This window comes from Pygocentrus nattereri, chromosome 4 (genome assembly GCF_015220715.1).
Source record: "Pygocentrus nattereri isolate fPygNat1 chromosome 4, fPygNat1.pri, whole genome shotgun sequence".
Classification (NCBI taxonomy): domain Eukaryota; kingdom Metazoa; phylum Chordata; class Actinopteri; order Characiformes; family Serrasalmidae; genus Pygocentrus; species Pygocentrus nattereri.
Genome location: NC_051214.1, coordinates 37640802 through 37652733, shown reverse-complemented (window position 1 = coordinate 37652733; position 11932 = coordinate 37640802). Strand labels below are relative to the sequence as shown.

The following is an 11932-nucleotide window of genomic DNA, read 5'->3' as shown; positions in this document are numbered from 1 at the left end:
AACTAAGCTTAGCAAGCTGTTTGTTTATTTTTACTGCATGTACCGCATGTATTTTTTCTACATATATCTACTAATTGGAGTTTTTAGGGGATTTTTCAGCCATACCTACCTTATATTACATCCATAGACTAACAGCAGGCTTGTTGTCCATGACGCAATATTGACAGCATTGCCCCATCTTTGAGATGTTAGTGTTTGTTCTTAATAGGTCTGCATTCCCATCCACATTTAACGCAACATTTTGTCATGGTGGTGCCCAGATGTTTTTGTTACTAACCCCACCAGACTGTCTTATTTTTGGCTAATGAGTGATAGTAATGCAAGTAAATGGATATGTTACCTTGGCAACGTATTGCGCATGCATGAGTCTAAGTGGCTAATGTCTTCTGTAATAAATGATGGAGACATCTGAACATGTGACAAGGTTTAACATTTTTTATTGTTCTGAAATATGTACCAAAATAATTGCTATGAATAAAAAATAGCATTTTGCATCATATAACTAAGTAAAATGTTTACAGACAAGCATCACTAATTGTACAAAAATAATAAGGACAAAAAAAGTAAAAACAAAGAGCAAAACATCCTCACGTCAGTGTGCAAACCGTTTATACAGATGGAAATGCCTCCTGAGGCTGCATTTCCAGATAAATTATTTAAATAGCACTTATCTACACACGCACACTCACTCACACATGCATACACACATGCACACACATACACACTTTCTCATTTGAAACATCTTCCAGACAACAAACAGCACAATAATTTATCTGTTTTAAAAAAGTACTGGACACTTGAAGCACTAGCATAAAAAAACTCCCATCTTGCTCTATTTACCATAAGGGTTGAAGGCAGGGTGCTTCTTGATAAGGAAATACTATTTACAGCTTGTGCTACAGTAGCAGTATGTAGGTAACCAATTTGTTTTCTGTAATATTATGAAAATATTTTGTATTGATCAAATTATACAACAGTATTGAGGTAATATTTGTACATCGTATTCCTTTAACTCTCTACAGAAAAGGCACACAGGTCAAACACACTGCTCTGAACTCCTCCCCTATAAGTCATCTATTAAAACGCTAGGGAAGGGTGTAGTGGAGTGCTTTGGGCAGAGCCTATGTAATATCCATGACCAGTGACACTGTGCATGATTTCAGAGAGAATTTGCTTTTAGATATTATTCTATTATGAATGATAAGATGTGCATGTACAATGATAAGATGTTATGTACAAAATTAGGGTGTTCCCTAAAAAACCCTCACTGCTACCTATTGCTATTAAATATAGGAGTTGCACAGAATCCATGGTCCAATCATTCCAGTTTCAACTGGAATTTTGCAAGTGCTTTTAAATGAATCAGCCTTTTGTAAAGAAGTCTTTCATTTCACCTCTCAGGACTTTTGGACTCAGGACTCCAGTTTTGAAAGAGCTCTGTTAATAATTATGAAAATCAAAGTTTATTCACGCCACACTGACTTCTGAACATGGCTCTGTCCAAGCCCTCTTCAACATAGCCTTCCGCTATACTTAAAAATAACGGTACCAATAAAAGGGTTCTTTGTGCAATGCCATAGAAGAACTACATTTCATTCCCTCTAGAAGCTTTCAATGGAGGGTTCTTTTGAGAACAGTTTTTGTAAATGAGATGTGTCAGTGTGAAAAACATTTTTGAAGTTAACCTCCACATAATGTAACATTTCTAGGAAGCACCACTAAATTAGTATAGAACCTTCATGGTAACATTTTGCTTAAACCCTGCTACATAAAAAATGGGCGTTCACCAACCACTCTTAAGAAGGAATGTCTTTTTAAAATCCACTTATGCCATTTTCATGATTTAGTGATTCTGGCATTCAGTGGTGTTTTCTGTTTTGGGATTTGTTCTTAAGTAAGAGGAAAATCTATGTGATGAATCTAATGTAGGACTTTATTCAAGAACAAATATGAGAAAAACCTTCAGAAGATATTGTTGAGTGAGGCCCTTTGACAACTATCCCATAAACATGTCATGACAGATTATGTCATTGTTATTTATTTATTTTTATTTTTTTACACAAAGAACACTTTTTGGCACCTTTTTTAAGAGCACATGTTAACTGAAATATTTGTTAAGATGGTATAACCCATCTCACCCTGAGGAAACTATGCCCACAACTTCTCTAGTTGTTTAAATCACCACCCATAAATGGGGGTAAGCTAAAACTTTCTTTCAGCATCTGCCAAATAATTAGCAATTATTTGGCTCAACCTTAATAGCAGGCCTACTTGTCTTATATTTGAATAACTAGGTGAAGAAATGGATATCATCCCTAGAAGGGAAAAATGCATTTGTTGTGATTTGTAGATAAAAATATATTTATCAAAGTTGAATTGATTTGATTGATTTGTTTTGTCTGTAGTCAAATATTTGTTTTCGTATTTTCAGACTTGTTTCAAATACATGGAAGCACATGAATATTATGGGAGAACCAAGATGTTCCAGTTGGTAATTTGCCTCAATGTGCTAAAGCCTCATTACTCTTTTTAGTTTTGATTTCAGAGGATTAAGGTCTAAGATTTGGCCCCATCTTTGGATATCCATTCAGAGAGAAAAGAGAGAAAGAGAGAGGATTGTGAAGTGCATAGTTGTCTGCAGGGAGCCCTTCCCACACAGATCTGAATGAGGTTTTTCAGAGAGAGATCAGTCTTTCTGATCAAGCAAAGCGATGGGGGCTTTTTTCTGCTCTACCTGCTCTTGGTGGAGGGGTCCTGATTCTCCATGGGCAGTCAGCTGGGCTCTGTCCAAACCAGCATCGGTTACCTTGAAACTGATAACGTGTTTTTCTGCCCCACCAGAGTGCGTGCCACAGAAGGAAAAAGTAGCAAAAAGTTTGTCCCTGGACTTTGCACAGAATACATTTTCTTGTTTATACAGAAAGGTGCGTTTTTCCAAGAATCTTCTGCTTGTGCAGTTATACATCTGTGGGGGAATAAAAGTCAAATAAGTGTCTTGTCTTTGGAATTATGAATGAAATGCTGCAAAGTTATGCAATATAATGAACCATACCTCTGCATTCATATTTGAGGTCTGAGAAGTATACCATCTCTTGTGAGAAGACAAAGAGACCTAGTCGTCCACCTGCATAGGTTTTGTCATAGATTCTTCCAGAATCTGCCATGATCTTCTTTCCTTCATACATGACAACTCTATGGTTGTAAAAAGAAACAAAAGTAGCACACTGAAATATAGTAAAAAAAACTGTTGAGAGTGGACTGTTTGAAATTTGTTATCCTTTAAACAATACCGTATGTGTCCTGTTCTTGGCCTGTGAGTTAGATGCCATCTATAAGCAGTAAAATCCTTCCAACCAACATTCTTGGGGTCATGCCAGAGAGTGTGCACCTACAGAGGAAATAAACAAAAGCCTATTTTATGCCACCGAAAGACCAGAACAGATCTCAAACATGCCACCATGTTGAGTTTGTTATTGGAGTTACCTGTCCTGGAGTATTCCCAGTGTGCCAGAGAGCATTCCTTAAGTGTTCACCTGGTCCAGTGGTGGAATTGACTACTTTGATGGACAACCCTGAATAGCCCTGTGCCTTGGTGGGTGTGCTGGACCAGTAGGTCTGAGTAATCTGCTTCCACATCACCACGTAAAAGCGAGAGCTGGACTGGTAACCAAACACAAATCCAGCATAGTCGTCATCTCGCTCTGTGTTAATGAAGAACGTCCCACTGAAGTCCACTGCGTTAAACTCATCAAAACCTTGAGAAAAAACAAAAAAAATATTAGAATTATTATTTAGATTAGCTTCATTGTGTTTTTATACAGTCATTCTCTTTTAATACTTCTCTTCAGAAAAAAACTCTAACATACCAACGGCGATGCCAGGGTCACAGTTAACTGTCTGAACCAACTCTTTGCCTTGGTGCCGGACAACCCAGTTGGGATCGATCTGAGATGTGCCCTTGGGGTCCAGAGGCACCATCTGGAACTTGCGGAAGTCCGTCTCACTGATGTCAAAGTTCTCTGGGCACACATCATAGATGTCTGGAACATTGTCCTGGTCAAAGTCATCCTTACAAGCATCACCACGTCCATCACCTAAATATGGAATAAGGGAATTTGCATCAGACAAATGCATCAGACAAAGTAATTACATAGCAACATATTATTAATTACACTCATCGGAGTTGAGACAAAACAGTATAACATAGAGGACAGTGAGTGTTCCATAAAGAGGTTGCATTCAAATTCACTCCACTAACCATCAGAGTCCAACTGATCTGGGTTGAAAGCCAGTCTGCAGTTGTCTTTATCATCAGGAATGCCATCGTTATCGTCATCATAATCGCAGGCATCCCCTTTGCCATCCTTGTCATGATCAGCTTGGTTGGCATTGGGAATGTAAGGGCAGTTGTCCAGATTGTTTTGATGGCCATCTTCGTCTATGTCCTGGTTGCTGTCACACTTATCACCCACACGGTCAGAGTCTGTGTCGAGCTGTTGGGGTGCAATGAAAAAGCATTAACATTAATAGATACTAAAATGTTTCGTATAAATGACAGGTTTTATCGTAAGCTTTCCTAAGGCTCTGATCTCCTTGAATCTAAGAAATTCACCACACTAAAAGTGTCTACTTTTCATCTGATAAGCTACAACCCCTATCCTGCTGGGCCCATTGCAGTTCTTGTCCGTGAAACTTGGCACACCGCTCTCCCATTTCTGCTCCTCTGGTGAGAAGGAGGGGCAGAAGGGGGTGGGTCAATTTCACCCATTTTCCCCTTAACTGAGTCCTGTTGTTCCAGAGGCGTGCATTCCTCTTCCTCAGTTAACCATGGCACAGGTGTGATCCACAGGGATTGAGTGCCGACAGGGCATGCATAAACCCACCAGTAAATCCATTCCTCACTAATAACTGCCCCCCCCCTCCCTTTGGGCTTGTTCAGAGCCAGTGAGTGCCCTTGAAAAGGCTCCCTTTGCGTTATTGTATGGCGGTATGCCCCTAAGGTGAAGAGGATTTACTCAACCCTTACATAGCGTGATAAAAATCTTGCTTCCCTGCAACTACCTATTGGGTATAACAAAGGTTTGAGGCCAAGTTGAACAACAGATGGATCTATGTGGATTACAGACTAAAACACCTGCAGTAGTCTCTGTCTGTCAATCTCTCTGTCTGTCTCTCTCTATCTCTCTCTCTGTCTGTCTGTCTCTCTCTCTCTCTCTCTCTCTCTCTCTCTCTCTCTCTCTCTCTCTGTATGTATGTCTATCTCTCTCTCTGTCTCTGTCTCTCTCTCTCTCTGTCTCTGATACATACCTGGTCAGGATTATGCTCAAGAGGGCAGTTATCACACTGGTCACCAACCCCATCCAGATCAGTATCTCTTTGATCCACATTGTACAGATAAGGACAGTTGTCCTTCTCATTCAGAATACCTGAGGAAATAGGTCAACATTAGTTGACTTGACTTTTTTCTGGAATGCCATTCTTAAAAGACACTGCCCATTTTATTTTTGCAAGCAGCTTTCTTACCATCTCCATCAATGTCCACGGCACATGCATCGCCTTCGCCATTGCTGTCCGTGTCAGTCTGGTCAGGGTTGCTGTTGTATGGACAGTTGTCACAACGATCTCCGACTTCATCGCGATCATAGTCGTACTGTCTGGGGTTGTAGATGAATGGGCAGTTGTCCTGTTTGCAAAGAGGGCACAGTATGGAGAAATGAGAAAAAGCTCTTGCCGCTCCCTAAAGACATCACAAGGAGGAGGTTTTTGCTTTTTGATGGTAGGCTTGTAATTTGGCTGTGGTTGTATAGGTCTATTTAGAGGAGTGCAAGCATAAAAGTGAGCCTTATTTTAAGAGCAAAACCAAATATAATGTTGGAATTAGCAGGATACACTGTGGGCCTTTCAGTGTGGTACCTCGGTGTTGGAATTTGCGGTTTGGCTCTGGGACAATTACAGTTTGCTTTCTTTTCATCTTTGTTTGAGTGATTAATGCAAAGCCATTCAAGATGTGCAGAGCCCAGAGTTTAACAGAAATGTAGACATGTAATATACGTGGGTTTCCATGCTACATAACTCAAGAACTACTTATATTTCAGCCTTTGTAACATTAAAATCTCAATGTAAAGGTAATTTACCCTATCATCAGGAATATCATCGTTGTCATCATCATTATCACAAGCATCACCAATTCCATCCTTGTCATAGTCCTCCTGGCCTGAGTTCGGAAGGTTTGGGCAGTTGTCCTACAGTTATAGAAATGCATAAGTAATCCGTAATGGCCTAAGATAGGACATTTATGTTTTGTGTAAATGTTTTGACAATTTTTTTTCTCAAACCTTCTTGCAGTGATAGGTAGCATTCTCCACACACACAAGGTCAGCATTAGGCCAGCCATCCAAATCAGTGTCTTCTCCACAGATGTGTCCATTCCCAGCATAGCCAGGCTTGCACTCACAGCGGTACATTGGATCTGTAAAATGTCCCAGGTAGTTGCACCGGGCATTTTTATTGCAGTCATGAGTTCCATCAAGACAGGGGTTACGAGGTGTGCACACCTGCAAAAAAGGAAGAATCAAAGGGTTACATTATGCCAAAACACATTCATCTTATACTTTCTTATCTAAGTTTAGTTTCTTACCTGTTTCTTTGCAGCAGCGTCCTCCACTCCCTGGCCAAATGGCTGTGGGCCACTGTAGCGAGAAGGACAAGGCAGGCAGTTGTACCCAGGTTCTGTATTTTCACACCTGTGGACTCCATTGAACTGAAAGCAAGCATCAGGAACTTCCTTGCACTGTCAAGAGGAGATAACGCTCTAATTAGTTTTTCTAAAAGGCCCTCACTTGTTTGGCAAAAATAAAAAATAAAAAAAGACAAAAAACTGTTCTTCACCTCATTAATATCCTTGCAGTTGATGCCATTGCCAGTGTAACCTGCTGGACATTTGCCACACTTCCATGAACCATCTGGGAAGCTTGTGCACTGGGTCCCAGCAAAACAGGGATTGGACAGACATCCATCTAACAAAAAAGAGCATTGTATTCAGGGAATAATCATATCTGAATAGATGCTTAATCTATGCACATGAATGACATGATGACCCACCAACAGGACAGGCCTGCTTATTGCAGAGTTGAGTTGCTGTTGCATCGCCCACACAGTCTTTGCCTCCATGCTTGGGAGGTGGATTATTGCAAAGACGCTTGCGGTTCTGGACGCCTCCTCCACAGGTAGTCGAGCAGGCATCCCAGGGCGACCATGGACCCCAGCCACCATTGACTGAACAAACAGGGGTACCATTATTACATATCGATAAAAACTTGCTGTGGCTATTTGCTTCCTTAAATTGCTCGCCACTGCGTTTGCACCTTTGTATGTTAAGCAAACTTACTTGGACATGGTGACTTCTCACACTTCTCTGTCTGCCTGCCTTGACCTTGGCAGTCTTTTCCTCCCAGCTGTGGTGTAGGAGAGTTGCAGAGACGAATGCGTGTGATGATGCCAGATCCACAAGTAACTGAGCAAGAGGACCATGGAGACCAGTGGCTCCAATTGCCGTCTTGCTTGACTGAGGGCGATTGAATGAGATTCACGTTAAAGCATGTTTTTTTCCCAACCAGTCAATGAATGAATAAGCAGAGAGCTTGTGTTGGTGGAGCACTTACAGCGCTTGTCGCACTCCTGGAGGTAGCAGTCTCTGGTCTGCACGGATGTGCCCTCGCAGTTGTTATTGATGCGGTCACAGGAGCGGCCGCGCTGCTGAATGCCCCTTCCACAAGACACAGAACAATGGGTCCATTCAGACCAGGGGGACCAGCCATCCTCGGCAGAGTCGCTCGCTGTTTGGAGAGAGGGAGACAAAAGAAGAGCTATTCCCTTTTTCTAAAGCAGCAAAAGAGGAGAGAAGCTTTTAATGCTGAGCCCTAATGGACTCGATTTAGCTTGAGCTGCTACAGATGGACCAATCCAGGAGACCCTGGCCTGAACCAAACATTCTCAGTGCCAGGGAAAAGGCAGTGTGCTAAAATTCACAGGGATCCCCTTTGATGATTTTTCCACAACGGGAAGTGGAATTTGCAAATACACTTGATGTCATGATTTCAAACTGCTGAGGTTGAGATGAATCCAGTTTTCCGTATTTATTTAAGTTCTAGGAATGTGTGCCCATCCCTTGTGTCAAGGAAAAAATGTTATTTTTACTTTTTTGAGTGTTTGCCAAGGAACAGCAATTTTCCACCTTTAACCAATTTAGCCAATTATGGCCATTATGGCATTTTAGAAATTAAAGGGTACACAAAGCTTTACTGTTAACTGCACTTAGATTTTCATTTGTCACAAAGGTATGTTTACCAGTCACTTCTAAAATAAGCCTATATGTTAGTTAAAATAAGGCAGAATACTGAAATCAATAAGTCTATGGTTATTGAACTGTACTTACGAGTTCCACACCGGGGGCAGCATTCACCATCCGGCACAGTTGCATTGGCACAGGGAATCAGGGGACAGGAGATCTTACGACACACTGTCGCCGAGTTCTGTAATTACCATCCACACCTCATTAGTCATAGGGGGCTAACAGAAGCCCTGTCTAGCACTCTAGGTCATAAGTTAGGTGGCAAATGGCCAAACACAGGAACTACAAAGAGGTTTAGACTAATCTTTGAAACAGCAAACACAAAACTACTGTCTGCCAAAATATCCAGGAAGCAAGTTTAGCAACATGGCCTTGTTAAACTCTCTAATTAAGCTAGGGCATATCCCTGGGTGTTGATAAGCTGTGTGAGTTTGCAGAGTATGCCAGAAAAAATTAAGTGGCTGGACTGTCGACTTCAATCATTTTTATTGCTCTAGGTTGTGGTCATTTGTCATAGTGCCTGTTGAGTACAACCTCTCCCCACCACCCCCAACTTCCTAATCTTAATTAGAGACATGGTGCTTCAGAGAGCCAGACACAACAGTAGACAAGGCTAAAGGCAGTAAATCATAGCATGGCTGCCCTCTCTCTCACAAATTATTGACTTAATGACAAAGCCTATTGCACTTAAAATTTAAGAGTCTGTCTGCAAAGCCTGCTCCAAAAAGGTGCACTTACTTGGCAAGTGCACTCAGTGCAGTCGTCCACTGTCCATTCCTCCTTGTCCTTATGCACAATGCCATTGTGGAGACAGACACCACCATAAATTCCCATCTGTTTCTTGAGCAGATTGTTGTCATCTGTCTAGGAAATGAAGAACAGCACATTCATATTCATATTACAAGATAACACTATATGCAAGACTTAGGTTCATCTGAGCTTTATTAGTCTGCAAAATGCAAAAGATTAGAAAAAGTGTCCGTAAACAAGTGAAAAACCCTTCTCACCACTTTACGAAGCTCGTTGGACAGCTCTTGCACCACCACACCAAGACCCTTTAGTTCCTTAAACATGCTAGCTAAGTCGTCACAGGAAAAGCCACAAATCATCTGTAGATCTGTTATGAGGGGAAAAGTGCAGTTGTAGCCACAGGGATAGAGATACATTTCCATGCCCATAAATGATGTTTTTCACTGACCTGCAGACTATGTCATGAATAAGAGTTTCCATCTTACCTTTTGTCTTGTGGCCAGTGTAGTCGGTCCTGATGGCTGGCCTGGATCCATTCACGGGATTGTCCAGGGTGATCATATCAGTCATAATTGCTGTAACAGTGAGGTATAAATGTTACCTAACTACTAAGATCCTGTGAACAGTATTGCATGACGCTACAAGCCAAAGTATAATGTATCTCTCATAAAGTGCTCTTTTAGATTTTGAGGATCTAAATATTGCAAAAAAAAACTACACTGTAGGACCTACAAATTAACACAAACCAGTCTTCCTTAAAACAAGAATGGAACGGAGGTGGACAATTCCTACAAAGTCTAGGATCAGCATTTATATGATGCAACTTTTCTGAACTTTTTAGGTTTTACTCAAAGAAAAGAGCATAAATGATCTATGAGCTTTACTGAGACTGTTAGAATTGTAAAGTGAATAAACTTGACTATATTCTTACCCAGGTTCATTTTAACAGTGCTGTTATGTTGTTCAGTCAGTGTTTGCTGGAGTGCTATTTTTTCCTACCTGCTGATTCATTTCAAGGCAACGCTCTCATATAAAAGCTTGGACAGTCAGTTATATGAATATAAAGTGCATTAACACTCACTGCTTTGACATCCTTTATTCCGCAAAATTGCTTCCAGCGTTGTCCCAAAAACAAATCGCACGTTTTGGAGCACACCCTGCCAAAATAACAATATAAAAAAGAAAGATAAATGAGGGGGCAAAGCTAAAATGATACAGCTATACTAACAAGGCAGCGCTATAAAAATAAGTTATTTCATTTCCTTAAGAGCCATCACAGAACACGGACTCTGTTACCTCTTCGTGAACTACGCTTGCAACTCTACAGTTAATTTCTGTTCGCAGGTAAACACTGGTAAGATTTTCAACACCCACCATGAACTTGTCGTTCACCGCCCCCTTGCCGATCCTCAGATTCGCCACCCCCGGGGTGTCGGGGGTCAGGATGTTCTGAATGGACGCGTCCAGCTCGGCGATGTTGATCTCCTCGCATCCCACATAGAACTGAACGCGGTCGTCTTGCACGAAGAGCGTGATGTTCTTCCAGTGGCCCGTGGCCAGGTCCGCGTCCTCGATGGACACCACCTGCTGCTTGTTCTCGGTGGAGAAGACCACGTCCAGCGTGTTTGCCTTGCCGTTGGAGACGATCTCGAAGACGGGCCCGGAGCCGTCGAGCTTCTCCACGGTCAGCAGCGCGCCCCTGGTGCGCCTGAACTGCTTGAAGTTGACCAGCAGCAGGAAGCCCCTCTCCGCCTGGACGGAGTACATGAGGTCCCTGAAGGCGCTCTCGGGCACCGGGGGGATCAGGTCGGGGTTCAGGATTTTGTAGGCGGGACTGTAGGGGTCGTCTCCTTTCACCATGGTCACTCCGTGGTTCTTCTTCGGCACCTGCACGAGCTCGAACAGGTCGTAGACGCTGTTGTCATCTCTGCTCTCTGTGGACAGAAGATACGTGACTGCAGCTTCCATCTCTCATGATATTGGTGGGTCTGTGCTTTTTGCTTTATTAAGAGCATGCAGGTTAGTCATTGCTTGCTTGTTTATTATTTGTTTATTTATTTAGCCTCAATAACTAGCCAAATAACTAGTCAGGTCTTGTTTGCAAAGTAGGAAAGTCATCGTTTTTCTCAGGATACGTTTCCAGTCTCTCACCTGCCACTCTGGCGCCCTCGCAGCTCCACAGCATCACTAACAAAAATATTCCTGTTAACTTCATTTCCGATTTTTTTCCTTGTGCCTGCAAAAAAAAATAACATGTCCATAACTTCACACTGCAGGATAACCGCTTTAATAAAGACACTAAAAATAATGAACAAAATATGGAATAAAAGCTTTAAAAGCTAAAATTGCTGACTTTCAATGCATAAAACGAAACCAAAGAATGACCAATGTATACGGTCTAAAATGAATGACTGACTTTACATGAATTTGTACGCAAAATTTTAAAAAATCTATCTAAATACATTTTCAAGCAATCAAAAACTATAAACCTACCCGTTTCCTTATTTAAAAACAGTAAATCCACAAAAAGGCAGTAATTCCGATGATGCGTTAAGTTCCCCGTCCACCCGTCGTTATTAAGGCCCCTGTTCGCGCCTGTTAAAGCAGCTAAAATCTATTACTAAGGAGAGGACAAAGTGCTATTTAAACGGTTTCATCACATTCCTGAGGAGCGCGTCTCATCCAATCACTTGCTGGAAGGGAAACGGGGGAGGGGCTTGTCTTTACGTCACAGCGCGGACTCTCCAGGCATGAGCGCGTTTATTAATTTCCCCACCTGCATTCCGGCTCACCGCTCGTCGCAATATAGGTGGGATAGAAAACGCGCCACAT

At 41.8% G+C, this 11932-nt stretch overlaps 1 protein-coding gene across 1 annotated transcript; it reads right to left on the bottom strand.

The window, feature by feature from the left end:
* Positions 1-420: 420 nt before the first annotated feature.
* On the bottom strand, positions 421-11702 carry thbs1b (thrombospondin 1b). The gene is made up of 23 exons (XM_017682075.1): positions 11594-11702; positions 11252-11336; positions 10475-11034; positions 10182-10257; positions 9586-9675; positions 9358-9467; positions 9089-9214; positions 8435-8531; positions 7662-7835; positions 7388-7564; positions 7102-7275; positions 6889-7016; positions 6638-6790; positions 6336-6554; positions 6135-6242; positions 5524-5683; positions 5308-5426; positions 4259-4493; positions 3867-4094; positions 3484-3755; positions 3291-3388; positions 3053-3192; positions 421-2965 (listed from the first exon to the last, which is right to left on the bottom strand). Exons 2-23 carry the CDS (start codon positions 11313-11315, stop codon positions 2958-2960), a joined length of 3516 nt encoding a protein of 1171 aa, XP_017537564.1. The 5' UTR covers positions 11316-11336; positions 11594-11702; the 3' UTR covers positions 421-2957.
* Positions 11703-11932: the final 230 nt, after the last annotated feature.

Excerpts from the sequence above, each read along its gene's own strand:
- thbs1b (XM_017682075.1), bottom strand. The coding sequence starts at position 11,315 with ATGAAGTTAACAGGAATATTTTTGTTAGTGATGCTGTGGAGCTGCGAG. Across the intron at positions 7,276-7,387 it reads TGAGAAGTCACCATGTCCAA|TCAATGGTGGCTGGGGTCCA; the intron begins GTAAGTTTGCTT and ends CTGTTTGTTCAG. Across the intron at positions 4,494-5,307 it reads TTGAGCATAATCCTGACCAG|CTCGACACAGACTCTGACCG; the intron begins GTATGTATCAGA and ends GCACCCCAACAG.